Source organism: Hypanus sabinus, chromosome 5 (assembly GCF_030144855.1).
Source record: "Hypanus sabinus isolate sHypSab1 chromosome 5, sHypSab1.hap1, whole genome shotgun sequence".
In the NCBI taxonomy this organism is placed as follows: Eukaryota; Metazoa; Chordata; class Chondrichthyes; order Myliobatiformes; family Dasyatidae; genus Hypanus; species Hypanus sabinus.
In genome coordinates this window covers 144,583,685-144,603,677 of record NC_082710.1, presented here as the reverse complement: position 1 = coordinate 144,603,677, position 19,993 = coordinate 144,583,685, and the positions used below count along the sequence as shown (strand labels likewise).

General features: G+C 39.5%; 1 protein-coding gene across 2 annotated transcripts in view; it reads right to left on the bottom strand.

Moving 5' to 3' along the window:
• pcca (propionyl-CoA carboxylase subunit alpha) overlaps positions 1-19,993 on the bottom strand; it is a 463,897-nt gene that overhangs the window by 304,812 nt on the left and 139,092 nt on the right. For both annotated transcript variants that reach the window (XM_059970514.1, XM_059970515.1), the window contains 2 exons: positions 19,462-19,575; positions 18,879-18,932 (listed from right to left, as the gene is read on the bottom strand). In XM_059970514.1, the coding sequence (XP_059826497.1) occupies positions 18,879-18,932; positions 19,462-19,575 (168 nt within the window). The remainder of the gene's footprint in view (positions 1-18,878; positions 18,933-19,461; positions 19,576-19,993) is intronic.

The following is a 19,993-nucleotide window of genomic DNA, read 5'->3' as shown; positions in this document are numbered from 1 at the left end:
TCCTTACTTTTGACTGGAACATACTTTTGTTCAGCATTGTGAAAAACATCTTTTTTTATAGAGCAGCACTTCAGCCCACCGTCTTTATTACAGCATGTACAGCTATGGTCAGACAGCAGAGACAGCTTGTCCGTTCCCAAGTTGAATTGTGGAAAAACATCTTTGAAAGTATTCCACTGTTCCTCAACTGTCCAACCAAATAGCCTATGCTGCCAATCCACATTAGCCAACATCTGCCTCATCATATAGTCTCCCTTGTTCAAGCATATTACACTAGTTTTAGATCTAACTATTTCATCCTCCATCTGTATGCGAAATTCAATCATACTATGATCACTCTTTCCAAGAGGATTCCTGACTACAAGATCATTAATCTTACCTGTCTCATTGCACAGGACTAGATCTACAAACCCCATTTCCAGAAAAGTTGGGATATTTTCCAAAATGCAATAAAAACAAAAATCTGTGATACATTAATTCACGTGAACCTTTATTTAACTGACAAAAGTATGAAGAAAAGATTTTCAATAGTTTTACAGACCAACTTAATTGTACTTTGTAAATATACACAAATTTAGAATTTGATGGCTGCAACACACTCAACAAAAGTTGGGACAGAGTCATGTTTAGCATTGTGTTACATCACCTTTCCTTTTAATAACACTTTTTAATCATTTTGGAACAGAGGATAATAATTGTAGTAGATTTGCAATTGGAAATTTTGTCCATTCTTGCTTGATATAAGACTTCAGCTGCTCTACAGTCCGTGGTCTCCGTTGTCTGATTCTCCTCTTCATGTTGTACCATACATTTTCAATAGGAGATAGATCTGGACTGGCAGCAGGCCAGTCAAGCACACGCACCCTGTGTCTACAAAGCCACGCTGTTGTAGCCCGTGCAGAATGTGGTCTGGCATTGTCCTGCTGAAATAAGCATGGACATCCCGGGAAGAGACGTCGCCTTAATGGCAACATATGTCTCTCTAAAATCCTAATATACGCCTCAGAGTCAATGGTACCTTCACATACGTGCAACTCACCCATGCCGTGGGCACTGATGCACCCCCATACCATCACAGATGCTGGCTTTTGCACCTTTCGCTGATAACAATCAGGATGGTCGTTTTCATCTTTGGCACAGAGAACTCGACGCCCGTTTTTTTCCAAAAACAAGCTGAAAAATGGACTCACCTGACCACAGCACAAGGTTCCACAATCTTTCATTCCATCTGAGATGAGCTCGGGCCCAGAGAACTCACTGGCGCTTCTGCATAGAGTTCATGTATGGCTTCCTCCTTGCCTAATACAGTTTCAAGTTGCATTTCTGGATGCAGCGACAGACTGTGTTAAGTGACAATGGTTTTCCGAAGTACTCCCGAGCCCAGGTGGCTATAATTGTCACAGTAGCATGACGGTTTCTTAGGCAGTGCCGCCTGAGGGCTTGAAGATAACGTGTATTCAACAGTGGTTTCCGACCTTGTCCTTTACGCACAGAAATGTCTCCAAATTCTCTGAATCTTTTCACAATATTATGTACTGTAGATGTTGAAAGACCTAAATTCTCTGCAATCTTGCGTTGGGAAATGTTCCTTTTGAACTGACTAACAATTCTCTCACACAAAGGGGTGAGCCACGACCCATCCTTGCTTGCAAAGACTGAGCCTTTGACGGACGCTACTTTTATACCCAGTCACGATACCTCACCTGCTACCAATCAGCCTGCTTAATGTGGAGTCTTCCAAACCGGTGTTACTTGAATATTCTGTCTACTTTTCAATCTTATTTTAACTCTGTCCCAACTCTTGTTGAGTATGTTGCAGCCATCAAATACTAGATTTGTGTATATTTACAAAATACAATTAAGTTGGTCAGTAAAACTATTGAAAATCTTTTCTTTGTACTTTTGTCAGTTAAATAAAGGTTCACGTGAATTAATGTATCACAGATTTTTGTTTTTATTGCATTTTGGAAAATATCCCAACTTTTCTGGAAATGGGGTTTGTAAGATAGCATTTTCCCTTGTAGTTCACTAACATGCTGCTCAAGAAAGACATCACGGATGCATTCTATGAAGTCCTTAAGACTTCTTTGACCAACCTGATTCACCCAATCTACGTGGAAGTTAAAATCTCTCATGACAACTACCATTCCGTTGTTACAAGCCTCAGGTATTTCTTGGTTATTCGTTTCCGCCACTGCAATATTTTTATTAGATGGCCTATAGACCACTCCCACCAGCTATTTTTTCCCTTTACTATTCTTAATCTCTACCCAGATGGACTTAACATTCTGCTCCATAGATCTTATATCATCTCTCACAATTGCCCTGATCTCATCCTTAATTAAGAGCGCCACCCTACCTCCTTTCCCTTCCTGCCTATCTTCCGTATTACCGGATACCCTTGGATATTTAATTCCCAGTCATCTCCACCTTGCAACCAGGCTTCTGAAATGGCCACTAAACCATATGCCTTGGTACTGATCTGTGTCACCAGTTCACTAACCTTGTTTCTAATACTACGGGCATTTAGATAGTGCTCTTATACTCACTGTCCTTTTAGAATCTAGTGACCTATGTGATTTTTGCTCTTTACTTTTATGCACTCTATTCTTACTTTTTTCTTCACTAACTCTAGCTTTGGTCTTTGCATCACTTCCTTCTTCTTTTCTGTGTGGATTCCCATCCCCCTGCCATATTAGTTTGAAACCTCCCTAACAGCACTAGCAAACAATCTCCCTAGGACGTTGATCCCAGACCTGCCTAGATGTAGACCATCTGGATGGTACTGGTCCCACCAACAGCCAAGATCATTCAAACTGGAAATAGATTCTGTTCCACCATCTTTAAAATTTTTTCTCACAATACAAAGATGGGAATTTTGGGTGTAACTTGAGAGCATCGCACAATTAATTACTGCCCAAATTATGACATTAAATCAAGACTATTCTTAAGATGAATTATAGAAAATTACTGGAAATATTTAAGTCAAGTCAAGTCAACTTTTATTGTCATTTTGACCATAACTGCTGGTACAGTGCATAGTAAAAATGAGACAACGTTTTTCAGGACCAGTACACAGGACACAGTACAAAAAACTAGACTGAACTATGTAATAAACAAAACAAAGAGAAAGCTACACTTGACTATAGACCTACACTGGACTGCATAAAGTGCGCAAAAACAGTGCAGGCATTACAATAAATAATGAACAGGACAGTGGGGCAAGGTGTCGGTCCAGGATTCGGGTATTGAGGATAGCTTGGGGGAAGAAACTGTTACATAGTCTGGTCGTGAGAGCCCGAATGCTTCGGAGCCTTTTCCCAGATGGCAGGAGGGAGAAGAGATTGTATGAGGGGTGCATGGGGTCCTTCATAATGCTGTTTCCTTTGTGGATGCAACCTGTAGTGTAAATGCCCATGATGGCAGGAAGAGAGACCCCGATGATCTTCTCAGCTGACTTCACTATCCGCTGCAGGGTCTTGTGATCTGAGATGGTGCAATTTCCGAACCAGGCAGTGATGCAGTTGCTCAGGATGCTCTCAATACAACCCCTGTAGAATGTGATGAGGATGGGGGATGGGAGATGGACTTCCCTCAGCCTTCGCAAAAAGTAGAGACGCTGCTGGGCTTTCTTTGCTATGGAGCTGGTGTTAACTAAATGTTGCCCCAGATTTTGCAATTGGAAGAGGAGATGGACACTTAATTCCTTAGTTTAAAAGTATCCTGGCATTCATTTAAAGAATTTATGTTCTGAATGTGAACTGCTACCTGTCGTTACCTGCTTAGGTTCCAGAAATTGACACAACTATTGACGAACAAAATCTGTTGCCTGCCAAATGCAGCAGCCTTTGGGAAGACAGCGCAAAATTTCCTCTGCCCTTTACAAGAGATGCTTCCTTACATTGCCACTGAATGGCCCGGCTCAAGTGTTAATATTTCTCTGCCCCCACCAACCACTAATCATGGACTTCCATCATCAGAAGAAATAAATTTGCCATACTTGACAAAATGGCACGGTGGTGCAATAACTACCCCTGATGGCTCCCAGCAACCAGGGTTCAATTCTGACCTCTGGCTCTGGTTATGTGGAGTTTTCTTTGTGACCCCTTGAGTTTTCCCTGGGTTCTTCATTTTCTTCCACTTCCATGTGCATGTGGGTTAATTGGCTACTGTAAAGTCCCCCTAACCTGTGGGTGTCTGGTAGAATCTGGAGAAACCTAATAAGAATGCGAGAAGATGGGATTGATATAGGTGGAAGCTTCTGTGCTGTTTCTCTCTGTGACTCTACGCTATTTTAGTCATCGTAAATGCCTCAATTAAATCGCTTCTCAATTCTCCACATTCACTGAAATGCAAGCCTGTCCTCGTAATTAAATCCTTTTATTCCGAGTTCCATTCCAGTACCAGGGGTAAGTGCAAGGAAGAGTAATTAAAGGTTGGGGAAAAAAGGAATGATCCTTCCACCCATCTAATATTTCTGATTATTTCATGTCATCATCTTAACTTCCTTGACTGTGGTGAGGGAACCTCATTGCAGGGAGATTAAGACATAATATAAAGAGGTCCATTAAAGCATTTAAGTTGCGGCATGATTTTTAAAGTTTATTACAATAAGGGGACAGGTTATAAAAAATTCTCTTATTTTTATAACATTTTTATCTATAAATTCAGACTTCAACGTAAATATTCCCACATGTTTAATTATTACCAAGTACTTCAGTAATTTTCAAAATGACAATCATGGTAAAAATCATTGAAATAACTCATTTCCAAATAAGTGAGTCTATACTTGATCCAACTGTTGCACATTAATAATACAGCACCTCTCATTAAGCTTAATTCTCAGCACTGCCGGTTTTACCCTTCCTTTAAACCATGAACAAGCTGATGTATGTCAGGCAAGGGGAGACAAAATGAATCCTGGAATAAATACTCACAGGGTCCTATAACAATAATCTTTCCTGTGGCCCATCAAGCCTTTTGTTTCTTTGACACCTCCTTGCATAACAATTAGACTTCTGCTTAACAGCTGGAGGGGGCGAAGCAACCCAGTATTGTTCTCGTATTTAATGCATTGCATTGCTCCATTAACCGCAGAACAAGCCTATACCCAGGATGGATTTCTTTTTAAATGGTTGCAACAAATAAAAAGCATGGTGATGGTGGGGAGGGGACACGGTGAGAAGTTAATAGGATGGTCTACCTGTGGTAAATTCTGTGTTCCTTAACGTTTGCATTCCAAACCATTGCGCGCAATGCTAATCAGTGATCCACTGGAAACTGCAGATCACTTTGAAAAGCCCGGCAGGCTATTTGGCTTTCAATTCTTCTCCTCTGTTTATTCCCAAAAGCAGTATATTCATCAAGCTTGGAAACAACTCTTGAACAAGGGGCAGCCTTTCAGCAATGAAATGTAAATCACGGACTTGTCCTTAATACGTAGACTTGCCACTGCTAATGGGTGTGCTGATGTACTGGATGATTTCAATGTTTCTGTTTAAATTGACACAATCTAAGTGTCTCTGCAATCAGCTGATGGCTACGACAAAGAACTGACAGGATGCCATACCAAAGGTTATTCTGCATGGTTGCAGGAACCGGTGTTAATGCACCAGTGTTATGAAGGCCAAAAGCACACAGTTGTTACTATACTCATAGTATGTGAAAGAATACCTGCACAAGCAAGTATTGCTATTGGTTTTATCACTCTTGGAAAACTGCACAGGAGCGAGAAATTGCGTATCAGAAGATAATGAGGTTACAGATTAGCTCTAATTCTCACATGTGCATTGAAACCGTGAAAATACAGTGAAATGCACAGTTTGCATCAATAACCAACAGAGTCTGAATAGGAACATTCGAGTAGTCATTCTTCCGGCTCCAACATAGCACGCTCACAATTTACTAATCCGCAAAGATTTGAAATACGGGGAGAAACCGGAATCCCTGAAAGAAACCCACACTGTCACAGGGAGAACATACAAACTGCTTACAGACAGTGGTGGGAATTGAACCAGGGTTGCTGGTACTGTAAAGCATAATGCTAATCGCTACACTAATGTGCCGCCTTGAAGGTAGCAATCAGACGGATTGATAGATATCAGTACAGAAGGAATTATATGGAATCAGAGAACATCAAAATACATTTGAAACCATTAAAATAATTGAGATCTTTGACTATGATTTAAAACTAATATTGGCCTTGATCAATTCAAAGAAAAACAAGGGATGATATGTGGGTAGAATTTCATCACTGGTGACCTGTTAAACATGCATTATAAACTGGATTTTGCTGGGAATGCTGTCGCTTGCTTCTACTGATTGCACTTGTTTTTTTAATCTCTTTCTCTGCACACTGGGTGTTGGTCTCTCTTTTTATTGGGTTCTTTCAGGCTTCTTGTTTTGTGGCTGCCCATAAGCAGACAAATCTCAAGGATATATAATTTATACATGTACTTTGAATCTTTTGCATCTTTAGGCATGAGTAGCATTCTACTTCTGTAATTTGCTTCCACTGACGTCAGCAGAAATAAATTTCAGAAGTACCGTAGAGAATAATGCCCGGTCTCTGTTATACCCTGTTTAATGTGCAGGACCAAGGTCAAAAGTACCCTAAGTCCCACTATAGCAAACAGAGTAAAACATTATTAATAAGTGAATCAAAATAGGCTTAATGCTTGTAATGCACAATAGTTTTCAAACATGTTCATATCTCATCGAGCATTCTGCAGTTCCTAAACATGTAGTTTTAGCATGCAGTGTGTCAACACTGATATCCTAGGAATTTAAAAGGATGTTACCATTTATGAAAAGACTAAAATTGGAGTTCTGGTAATTTGGGACTCTTGGAGTAAGTTAATGATGTGACTAAAAGAACAACTGAATTCTTTATCAACTTTTGACTTTTTAAATTTTTTTAAACCAATTGAAATGTCCTGCAAGTAAATGACAATTGGTGCCAATTCCTTCAAGTGAGGCACTGACTAACATCTTGGAACTTTTGATTCTGACCATTGCAGAGTCTTCTAAATGCTCTTCTGGTCAAGGAAATCAAGGAGAAGTTGTTGGGTGGTGGGGGGAGGGCAAGTTAGTAAAATACAAACCTCAAAGGCAACAATTGATGCAGAACTGCTTAAGAAAATAAGGTTGGTATGTGGAGTATCAACATAATTGATATTAGTTTCAAACATTTAGGAGACTGGTTTTTTACTCTGCAAATCGTATTAACACCACAAGTGGGACAATATGCCATAGGTATCAACCACACAAGATTTACTCAATTAGTCAATGCTGGTGGTTATGCTCCACGTGAGCCTCCTCCTCACCTCTGCCCCTATTCTCTTTTCCTTTATATGCTTACCCATCATCTTCTTTAGCAGCATCTCAGAGTGTTACACTGTAGGACATGCTACCACAAAGAAGGTTTGCTGAATTCCCAACTGAATTAATCAGTACCTATTTTTTATTTACAAACCCTAGTTTTATTCAAGCCCTTTTCTGTGTCTACTTTAATAAACATAAAAACCTCTAATAGATCATCCTTCACCTGTCCTCTTTTCTTGAGAAAAGGGACTGAAATCATTCAGTCTTGGCTGATGGTTATAACTTGCAGTTGTGCCATCATCTTTGTAAGTCTCCTCCAATGCCTTTACACACTTTCTGTGATATAGAAACCAGAACTCTGCAGAAAACTCCAAGTGGTCTAATCAAGGATTCACTTCGTGCTGCTTACCTCAAAAATACACACCCAATTTCATAGTATCTTAAATAACAAGAACAATTCCAAACAAGGCTACAATCTCTCAGCTGGCAGAAGATGATGACACATCACAGCGGCAATGAAAGAGGAAGAACACTGAAGCAGTGAAGGGTCACCAGACGTCCTGCACTCCACGCCACTGGACCCTGACCCCGATATGTCAAGGACCGTGCATCAGCCTTCCCTTGTTAAAGAAAATCCCCTCCATTGAGGGAATCTGCCCTACATCCCTGTAATGTGATCCTGGATCGACCGCTACACCACCTCGGAGAACATCATATTTGGCTTGAGTGATCGCATTATTACTGTAGCATGAGGGGAGCCACAGCAGTGTAGTGGTTAGCGCAATGGTATTACTGCTCAGGGCATCAGAGTTCAGGGTTCAATTTAGCATCATCTGTATAAAGTCTGTTCCCCCTTGGAATGGGTGGGTTTCCTCCCGGAGCTCCTGTTTCATCCCACAGTCCAAAGACATACAGGCTAGCAGGTTCATTGTTCATTGTAAACTGTCTCATAATTAGGCTAGGGTGAAACCAGGGATTGCGGGGTGGTGTAGCTCGAACAGCTGGATGGCCTATTCCATGCTGTATCTCAATAAATAAATATCAGCTATATCAAATAGAGCTTTCCAACTTAAAATGAGTTTTCATCCCTATGGTATGACTAACGATGCTTTCTTATACATCGTTAAAAGATTTTATTGCAAATATTATAACGATGAATATATTATCAGAATTACTTAATAGACACAATCTCTTTGGAACTAATCAAACTTCTGCCAACAACGTATCATAAGGTCTTTCATTTCACTGTACCAAGTTACAGTGAATAACATTTTACATACCACACATACAGGTCAGTTCATTACAATACATTGTTGAATGAACTCACAAACACTTCTGCACTACTTATGCATTTTAATTTCAGCTTATTTTTTATGTCTTGCACTGTTCCACTGCCACAAATTTCACAACATATGCCAGTGATGGTAAACTGATTCTGGGGTAGTACAAGGTAAATCAGGAACTGAATGCAGAATGAGGCATAACAGTAAAGAGAAAATGCAGTGCAGATAGACAGTAAGGTGCAAGGCCACAATAAGGAAGATTGTGAGGTCAAGAGACCATCTTATCATACTAGAGAAACATTCAATAGTAAGATAGAATTTGTCCTTGAGCCTGTTGGTATGTGCTTTCAGGCTTTTCTATCTTCTGCCTGATGGGAGAGTGGAAAAGGGAATGACCAGGGTGGGTGAGATCTTTGATTATGCTGGCTGCTCTACTAAGGCAGACAAGAGTCATGCAGGGGAGGGTTATTTGCTGAGCTGTGTCCACGACTCTCTGCACTTGCTTGCACTTGTGGACAGGCCAGTTGCCTCACTAAGCTGTGATGCATCCAGATAGGATGCTTACTACAGTACAGCAATAAAAAACTGAGAGTGTAAAAGCAACATGCCAATTCTTTTCAATTTGGTCCATTTTGTGAGATGTGAAAGCACAGCAAGGTGGCTCGGGGAACTGCCGTCAGGACTGCATATAACAGAATCCCACCCTCACCCCACATCACATTCCACTTGCACATCCTGAATTCCCATTGTTCCACAAAGTTCATTCCTCCAGATGCCTGGACTCCACACTCTGGCTCACTTCCTTAAAAGTTTTCAATATGAAACACTTTGATTAAACTTTGAACATGTGTTCTAAAAAAATATAACTAACTTTGTATACAATATAGAGAGAGTCCAATTTGCACACTGCCAGCTCTCCCCACTGTTCCATACACCTCCTTATTTGGCCAAGCCCCAAACAGAATACTGGAGGAACTCAGCAGTCGAACAGCATCTGTAAAGGGAAATGAACACCTGATGTTTTGGGTTGAGATTGTTCGTTTAGGACCTCCAGGTTCCAGCATCTATAGAAAGAAAAGGGGGAGGGGAACTAGAGGAAGATGATGGGTAGGTCCACCCTGACTACCTTCCATCCATATACATCAAAGAGTAATTTACAGCAAGTAAATAACCTACATTGTCTTTAAAAATTATTCACACTTCAACCCATAAATGAGTACTATACCCAAAGATTTTGATCAATTTAACTGAGAATTTTTATTTGGGAACCACATGCTCCTATTTTCGGAATACAGCCCAGAAAATAAAGGAAATTGCAAAGCATAAAAAATTAAAAATTTATAAATTGCAATGTTAGCAGTTCTAAAGTATTCATCCCCCTTTGCTCAGAACTTAGTTGAACCATCTCTTCCAGCTATTACAGCCAGTAGTCTTTTTGGATAAGTCTCTATTACTTTGCACAATGTGATGGAGCAACATTTTCCCATTCCTTTTTGCAAAATTGCTCAAGCTGTGTCAGTCGACATTTTGGGGCGAGACCTTTCATCAAGATATCAGGTCCCGATAAAGGGTCTTGGCCCAAAATGTTGACTGTATTCTTTTCCATAGATGCTGCCTGGCCTGCTGAGTTCCTTCAGTATTTTGTGTGTGTTGCTTGAATTTCTAGCATCCACAGATTTTCTCTTGTCCAAGCTGTGCCAGGTTAGTTGCAGAGTGGCAGTGGACAGCAATCTTGAGGTCCTGCCAGGGATGTTCGATCAGGATTCTAACTGGCTACTCATGGACATCAATTTTCTTTATTTGAAGCCACTCCATGGTTACTCTGGCAGTGTGTTTTGGATCATTGTCCTGCTGAAAGACGGACTTCCTCCCCGGTTTAAGATCTCTGGCAGGTTTTTATCCAGGATCTCTCGCATTTAACAGCATTCATCTTTTCATCAATTCTGACCAGATTTTCAGTCCCTGCTGCTGAAAAGCATTCCCATAGCATGATGCTACCTCCACTGTACTTTAGTAAGGATGGTGTTACCTGGCTGATGTGCAATATTATATTTACAGCACACCTACTGCTTAGTGTTGAGGCCAAAAAGTTCCACTTTATTCTCATCTGACCACAAGGCCTTCTTCCACATCTTTACAGTGACGGTTTGTAAAGTCTTTATGGACAAGAATATGTTTTTTTTATAGCAGCACATGTGGTGTAAAGCTAATACTGTGCAGGCATGTACTACCATCCTGACAGTTCAAGTTTTGAATTCTTAGTTTTTCATGCTTTACAATTAGTTTTTTTTGGCTCTACTTTTGGAAAAAAAATATGATTCACAAATTTAAATTCTCAGTTAAATTAATCAAAATCCACGGTTGTAATATTCATTTACGTGAACAAAGAGTTGGGGGCTGAATACTTTTCAAGGCACTGTAACAGCACATCTTTAGGAAGTCAAGGGAAACTGGAGAATTCAGAGGAAAACTCACAGACAGGCAAACTCCACACGGACAGCATCTGGGGTCAGGATCGAGCCAGGGCTGCTGGAATTGTGAGTCAGCAGCATTAACTATTGTGCTTCTTGATCCCCAATACTCTAATATGATAAAGTACAATTCTATTCCCCCAATAGTGAAGTTGATGGGAAAGTTTCAATACACTGACTCTTATGGATAAACTACAGTGGCAAACTACTAGCCTTTACCAGGCACAGGGTACAAAACTCTGTCCCTGGAACCCAAAAGGTTTGCAAATCAGAAAGGCATCCACTAACCAAGTTTTCAGAAGATGCATCCCCTGCAGCAGACAGTAAATCTACCCCATCAGTCTCTCAAAGGCTCATTCGTGTGCATGGGCTGTACATAAGTTGGGTGTTCATAATCAAAATCAGGTGTATTATCCCTGACTTGTAGGACATGAAATGTGTTGGTTTATAATAGCAGTACTGTGCAAAGACAAAAATTACAATAAATTACAAAATAAATAATTAGTGCAAAAAAAAGAAATAATGAGGTAGTGTTCGTGGGTCATTCAGAAATCTGACAGCTAAATTGTGGAGGACCTGTAAAGCCATGCAAGTTAAATTCTTGGCCCATGCATTCAAATGCAGAAGTACTTAACTAAGGGATGTCAGCAGGCAAATTTTTTTGCCATTGAACTCTACACAAAATCCAAAAGCAAAGCACATACTTGGTGAGAGCTACTATCACTTATGCTGGACCCTGATCATGATCTCTGGTTTAATTATATTCACTTCAATGGAGAGTTTACAGTTATGAGCAAGAAAGGGGAAATAGGATAATCTTTTTAGTTATTTAATTATAAAGTATCACCGGAAAGTAATATCAGGTATTTTAAAGGGCTTTTCTTCATTTATTGTTAAAAGATTTCAGTAATTTTAAAATGTTTCAATTTTATGCCCCCATGTTTATCTACCTCTGTCTTAAAAACATTCAAAGACCTTGCTTCCACAGTCCTTTGACTGCTGGCCCTGGAGAGAAAACAAAACACCAACTCATCTATCTTAAACAAATGACCCTTCACTTGTGAACAGTGATCCTAGCTCCAGATTCTTCTACATATGTCCATATTCATCCTGTTAGGATCCCGTAGGATCTAGTATGATTCAATCATGTATGCCCACACTATTCTAAAATCTAGCAGAGACAAACCTAACCAGTGTGAATTTTTTTCACAAGACAAGCTGCCCATTCCAGGCAGCGGCCTTGTAAACCTTCTCTGAACTATTTCCAAGATAGTACAGAAGCTTGAAATCCCACACCACCAGGTTCAGGAGCAGCTACTTTCCTGCAACCATCAAGTCCTGCCCAATCCTAAACCTACCTTTGCAATGAAACACTAAGAACCACCTTTTGACTATGTGGACGTGTCTCTGATTGTGCTTCTGTGTTCTGCATTAAGGCCTAGTTCTCCTTTTTATCTTCTCTTTGTTTTTCTCTCTCCTAACTTGTATAACTTACATATAATTGAAAAGATCCGTGTTTTCTGTACCTATATGTTCACCATTTGTATAAGATGATTCCTTCTAACTTATGCTGTCAAAATGGCTAACTTAATATATTCCCAAATTATCCGACATTTTCCAGACCTTTTCCTACTCAGTTAACTGATCCATTTCCCTTTGTAAACCCCTTGTATCCGCATAACTTGCTTCCTATCTATCTGTGTTGTTAGTAAATTAAATTAGTAAACTAAAGCAGCCCAAAGATAGATTCAAATTTCAAAGTAAATTTATTATCAAAGAACATACATGTTACCATATATAATGTGACATTCATTGTCTTGTGTGCATTCAAGTAAATACAATAAACACAATAGAATCAATGAAAGACAATACCCAACAGGACAAACAATCAATGTGCAAAACACACCAACTGAGCAAGTACAAAATGAAAGAAAAAAAGAAATAATAATAAGTAATTAAGCAATAAATATCAAGAGTATGAAATGAAGAGTCCTTGAAAGTGAGTTGATAGGTTGGGAGAACAGTTCAGTGATGAGTTCAGTAATAGAGTGAGTGAAATTATCCCCACTGGTTCAAGAGCCTGATGGTTGAGGGGTAATAACTGTTCCTGAACCTGGTGGTGTGGGTCCTGAGGCTCCTGTATCTTCTTCTTGATGAGAGCAGCAAGAAGAGAGCCTGGATAGGAGAAGTCCTAGATGATGGATACTGCTTTCTTGTGACAACGTTCCATGTAGATGTACTCAATAGTGGAGAGGGCTTTATCTGTTATGGACTACTTTTTGTAGGCTTTTCCACAAGGGCTTTGGTGTTTCCATAATAGCCCGATATACAACCAATCAATATACTCTCCACTTCACATTGTGAGAAGATGGTCAAAGTTTTAGATGACATGCCAAATCCTTGCAAACTTCTAAGAAAATAGAGGCACTCTTGTGCTTTCTTCATACAGGCACTGAAGAAAAGACAGATCCTCTGAAATGATAACACTGAGGAATTTGAAGTTGCTGAACCTCTCCACCTCTGATCCCCTGACAAAGACTGGTTCATGGACTTCTGGTTTCCTCCTCCTGAAATCAATAATCAGCTCCTATCTATCTATGAAAATAAAGCCCATAGAACCTTCTACCAGCACAATTTGTATATCTGGCTAGATTTAACTCTCACTCCTCCTTCCTCGTTAATCTTCTTAGATTCTGTCCAGTCTTTTTTACTTGCTCCCTGTCCTAGGGCAATTAGATGCTTTTGATACTGTGTTTAACTTAATTAATCACACATGTTGGGTTATTTCCATGGACTTTGTTCTCGTTCAAATTTATCCCAAATATTCTGAAAGAGCCTCTTAAAATGAATGCCTCTATATTTTAACTTAATTTGCCTTTAGCTAGCTCTGCTTTCAAACCCTCAAAATTGCCTCTTTTTTTTGCAATACTAACCTTGGGAATATTTCATCTTTCCCTCAAACTAAATGCAAAAATTAATCATATCATGTTGCATCTACCAAGGGGTGTGTTCACAATGGTGCCCTTGATTAATCTTATTTCAAAATGCAACACCAGCTCTATTATCATCTCTCTTAGCTCGGTTCCAGAATGTATTATAAGAAACTTTCTACATAAACACCTTATCATCTGCCCAAATGAGTTTTCCATTCTATGTAGATTAGAATTCCTCCTCTTGCAACTTAAAACACACTTGCTTCCCCCCTAAGTTCCAGTTGATGAAAGGTCATCAACCTGGATTATTAAATATGCATGTGGTATGTATCTCTCTCTCTATAGATGCTGCCTGGCCTGCTTAGAACTTTGTGACTATTGTATTACTTTCTTGAGAAGTTCCCATTATTTCCTCCTTTAGACTCCCAGCTACTATATGGTTACTATTAGAAGGTCTGAACCAGTGACCTCTTGGCTTTATTATTTATCTCCTGAATTTAGACTATCGCCTTCTACTAAACTAATACAATTATGAATTAAGAGTCATTCCTCCAATTTTTCATAGCTTCCGATCCTCTGAAATGCCACTGTGTTTTTCATTCAAAAGCATGTGCTCCACGACCTTCTGGCACAGTAGAGGGTTACAATGATGACCAGTCACATAAAGCTCTCTTTCCAAGTATCCTTGGGCTTTAGGATGTAAACTAGACAATGCAGTGTGATGGGAGAAGTGGCATGCCCCACTCAGCATAATCCAGCAAGTAATAAGGGTCATACACCACGGACCCAACTCAGCCATGCCAACCCCATGATACTGTATCCATTTGCCCACATTAAGCCATTTTCTTGACACCCTTCCTACCCAGGTAACCCTCAAAATGCCTTTTAAATTTTGCATTTTTATCCCACTTTACCACTTCCTCTGGCAGCGTATTCCACATAACAACCACGTGAGAAAAAACTGCCCCTTAGATCTTCTTTAAGTTTTTCCCTCCCAAGCACAGGGAAAAAGACCACCCACCATATCAACGTCCTCATAATTACATGAACCTCAAGGTAGTATTCCCTCAGCTTTCTGCATAGTTCCACATATGTGTACTTAATGCAGTGAAATGCAGGGTCTTGAACCAGAATGGGTAACTCCACTCACCCCCTTAACTGACTATTCCCACAACCTATGGCTCTTTTCAATGATTCTACAACTCATATTCTCAATATTTATTGCTTATTTATTTATTAGTCCTATCCGTAATAACAGATCATTTGGAATATAATTTGTGGGTTCCTGATTCTAAAACTGGATCAGCTTTGTACTTGCAGTAAGGTATGTTTTCTTGTACGAGTTTGCATTTTAAAGAAGAGTTTGGTGAATGATGTTTGCCACTTGATTGTGCCTGTGTAAGTAATCAGATTGAGTTATACTGCTACAGGATCCTGTAATGTGTTGGATTGTTTCTGGTTCCTCTCAGCATTTTCTACATTTATCGTTAGGTGCAGCAGCCGATCAAGAAGGTAAATGGTATGCTGGTCTTCATTGCTAGATGAATTGAATTTAAGAGAAGGGAGGTTATGCTGCAACTGTACAGGGTACTGGTGAGGCCGTACCTGAAGAACTGCATGCAGTTCTGGTCTCCCTACTTGAGGAAGGATATACTGGCTTTGGAGGCGGTGCAGAGGAGGTTCACTAGGTTGATTCCAGAGATGAGGGGGTTAGACCAGGAGGCGAGATTGAGTCGTCTGGTACAGTACTCGCTAGAATTCAGAAGAATGAGAGGAGATCTTATAGAAACACATAGAATTATGAAAGGGATAGACAAGATAGAGGCAGGAAAGTTGTTTCCATTGGTAGATGAGACTAGAACTAGTGAACATACCCTCAAGATTTGGGGGAGTAGATTTAGGACGGAGATGAGGGGGAACTGCTTGTCCCAGAGAGTGGTAAATCTGTGTAATTCTCTGCCCAATGAAGCAGTGGAGGTTACCTCATAAATATATTTGAGACAAGGCTGGATAGATTTTTGTACAGCAGGGGAATTAAGGGCTATGGGGAAAGATGGAGACGAGTCAAAGGCCAGATCATCCATGATCTTATTGAAAGGCGGAGCTGGCTTGATGGGCCGGATGGCTTACTCCTGCTCCTATTTCTTACGTTCTTATGTTGTTTCAGGTTCCTGCCAAAGGATCTTAGCCTGAAAAGTCAATTGTGCTTTTTTCCATCAATGCTGCCTGGCCTGCTGAGTCCCTCCAGCATTTTGTGTATGTTGCTTGAACTTCCAACATCTGCAGATCCTCTTTTGTTTATAATTTAACTACTATTTGAATTAATTGCTTCAGTTTAACTGATAAAGAAGCATATTATTATGGGATCTTTTTCTAACTGCAGAGTTTGTCCTTTGCAGAAAGGTTGTTTTGTCTTTCTTTATTGTGTGCAGTTTTCATTGATTCTATTTCCTTGTATTCACTGTAAACTCCCACAAGAAAATGAATCTCACAGTAGTATATGGTGACATATACAATATGTACTTTGATAACAAATTTACTTCAAACTTTTGTACATTTGTTGTTTGTCAGTGTATTTTTTATGCAGTTCTTTGTAAATTTTATTGTATTTCTCTTTTCCCTATAAATGCCTGCAAGAAAATGTATCTCAAGGTACTATATGGTCACATATCCACTTTGATAATAAATTCACTTGAAAACTTTGAAACTATTTTGATGTGAATACACTCTCCCTCAATGAACGGTTACATTGGAGATTCTGAAACAGTGCACTCTTAAGGTTGTGAAGTATATCCTTGTTGCATCCTACATCCCATGCTGCATGATGCCAGCAATAGCTGCTTAAATACCAACTTCTCGTTTCCAATTACCAGCACACTTTTGAAGATTAATATATTTACATATGAAAGGAGACACAAGAGACTGCCGATGCTGGAATGTGGAAAAAACAAATAGCCTGCTGGAGGAACTCACGCAGTTGAACAGCACTACTGGGTTTCAGGCCAAAACCCTTCACTGGAAGAGTGGAGAGGTAAGATGACCAATGTAAACAGAAAGAGTGGAGTGGAGAGATAAGAGGCCAAAGTGACTGGTGGACTGAGGAGGGGTGAATGACATTAGGTTGGATGCAGCCAGTGGAGTTCGGCGACAGTGGCAGGTGATCAATAGATACCTCTTTTCAGTCCACCAATCACCTTGGACCCAATTCACCACTCCCACTTCTCCTCTTTATAATGTCCGCTTCACCTTGCTGCAGGGTTTTCACCTGAAACGCTGACAATTCCCCACCTCCCTACAAATGCTGCTCAACCTACTATGGTCCTCCAGCAGATTGTGTTGTTATCAGATGAAAGAGTTTTATCAAGATATGTAGGATTGCAATATGAAGAGCAGCAACTTGCATATTTAGAGTCCCTTTACTATAAAACCTCCCAATTTCATTTGAAAAATTACATTAGGAAGATATTGGCCAAATATTTGGTAAATGTTAAGTACCTGAAAGTATAAATAGAGAGATTTAGGAGGGAAAATCAAAGTTTGAGGCTCAGGTAACATCACTGAAAACTGGATGAGATACCAAAATTGCAGGAGCATAGATAGCTCCAAGGACCATCAGAGTAGAAGAGGTTACAAAGAAAGGAAAGGATAGGCAGGGGCTTTAAGAGAATTATCAACAAAACGCATGTAACGGCCATGAAAATGGCCGTGTATTCAGAGCATGTCCTCCATGAAACCCCAAGCTTAATGGATTAGTGCCCATATAATGATGAGGCTCAGTCAGCGTCACTTCCTGGTTATAGTCACAGTCTAGCCTGGCAAATTGAAAGTGACAATAACAAAGCTCCACTGTATTAATTAGTGACTGATCGTCTCTGCTTGATCTCCAGTGGAAGTGCTGTAATGACGCCTCCTGACCTAGAGGGTCACTATCTGCCAGTAGAGCATGTCCATATTACAATAGACGAACAGCTGCGCTCTTTAGCATTATTTTGTGCATTAAAGAGAGGATAAAATTCCTCATCAACTTCTGCTTTAAAGAAATAAACTAAAAGAAATAAACTAAAAGAAATGCTGTAAACACAGCTGGATTAAAAAAAACAGAAAATGCAATCTCCTGTTGTGCTTTTGAGTTATTGTGAAGTTCCACATATGATACTCACTGGTCAGCTATGGTTTTTTTTCTGCCCAGTTGTATTAAATTATATGCCATAAATTAAAACCATTCTCTTAGTTAGAAATATTTTTGAGGTAGACTGAAATAAGCATTTTACCACTAAAAGACTTTTTAAAAAATAGTCACAAATTGTATGTTTCGAGCATATAAAATATAAAAAACCCAGCTGTTATCACTCGCAAAGTGTTTATACACTAGGCAACGGAAACAAATGGAAGAAATAAGGAAAAGGAAACACACAATTCTAAGGGTTAAATTCCCCATTGTGAGGCACTAAAAGTTAAACTGAAGAAAAGAATAACTTTGGAGTTCTAAAGGGTTAATTTTTATGAAAGAGGATTGCGACATCATTTCTCAAATAGCTCCTTTTTTGAAATTGCTGATTTTTCAAGAATCATTATGCTATTTAAACATTTTTCAGGCCTGCCTGTGTCAGAGATGCTCGTGTAATTTTCCCCCTATGCTTTCAGCTGAGTCTCATCAAGCCAGAATTCTCAAGTTATCATAATGCACACTGATGAGGCCAGCTGAGTCATCGACAACACCACTGTGAGGGTTTCAGCGTTGCTTTAAATCAGGCCCCTCTCGCTCAACCCACATGTTCGTTACTCACAGGCAAACTGCCATTTCTATCCTTTCCGCAAGATTAATCAACAGCAAGGGTGGGGGGGGGGGGGTCAACAACAAAACTTACCAGACGTCTAGCAAAGTCTTTGTTTTCTGAAAGAAACCCATATCCTGGGTGGACCTGAGACACAAAAAGGCAGAAGGGACATATAACATAATTTTTAAACTCCTAATTAATCTTAAATCTATCACCATTTATCTTATTCATCTCTAGAAACAAGGAAAGAAATTCTCACTGCATTGTTGGCCCCAGCATGCATATTGGCAATGCTAATGCTCATTGATTTTTTTTGCGCAATTAATAGTCTATAGAACAACCACTACAACAAATATTAAGGGGAAAATGCTAATTCCATGCTCAAGATTAATTAGATTTCTTTTATTAATAATAATGAATAAAAGTAAATTATGAAATGAACTCAAGTTACTCCCTGGTGTGAAAAGCTGAATTCTGCAGCCACCTGCAGGATCAGTAACAGGCACTGCCAGATGCTACCGAGCCTTTGATTTCCAGTAGCAATCAAGCTCGCAATTTAGCTTGAGTCATAGGAACTAAACTGGAAGAGGATATTCGCCCTTTTACAAGTTCTGCTGTTTCCTGAGAAATATACAAGCAGCCAGCAATGGGTTTTAAGCACATTCATACTCACAGCTTGGGCACCGGTCTTTTGAATGGCTTCCATGACGGCATCCAGGTTGAGGTAGCTTTTGTTGGTGGGGGCTGGTCCAACACAGGAAGCCTCATCTGCCATCTTAACATGAACCTGCAGGAACAAAGAGAAAATTCAGCTTCAATGAGATATTCACAAGTGAAAATAATTAATTATATTTTACATTCATGCATTCTCTTAGAAAGGAGACTTTGATAGATTTTGAATATGTTAGCTTCAACAGTGAATTTTGCAGTATCTACAAAGTAAATTTTAAAAATCTGCAAAAGAGTTTTAAAAAATTCATTATTACACAATATAACTCCAGGCAATCGCTTAGTTGTGATTGAAAATATAACAAATGACTCACAAGACATAGTATTTTTCCAAGTGAATTTTAAAAATATAACCAACAATTCTGTATAGCCTCGATATTTAATAAAATTGTACTGAGTAACAAATACACATGGCCCATTCTATGCAGACTCCCCAGGATGTTGGAGATAATTAGAGTGAATTCAATACAGAGATG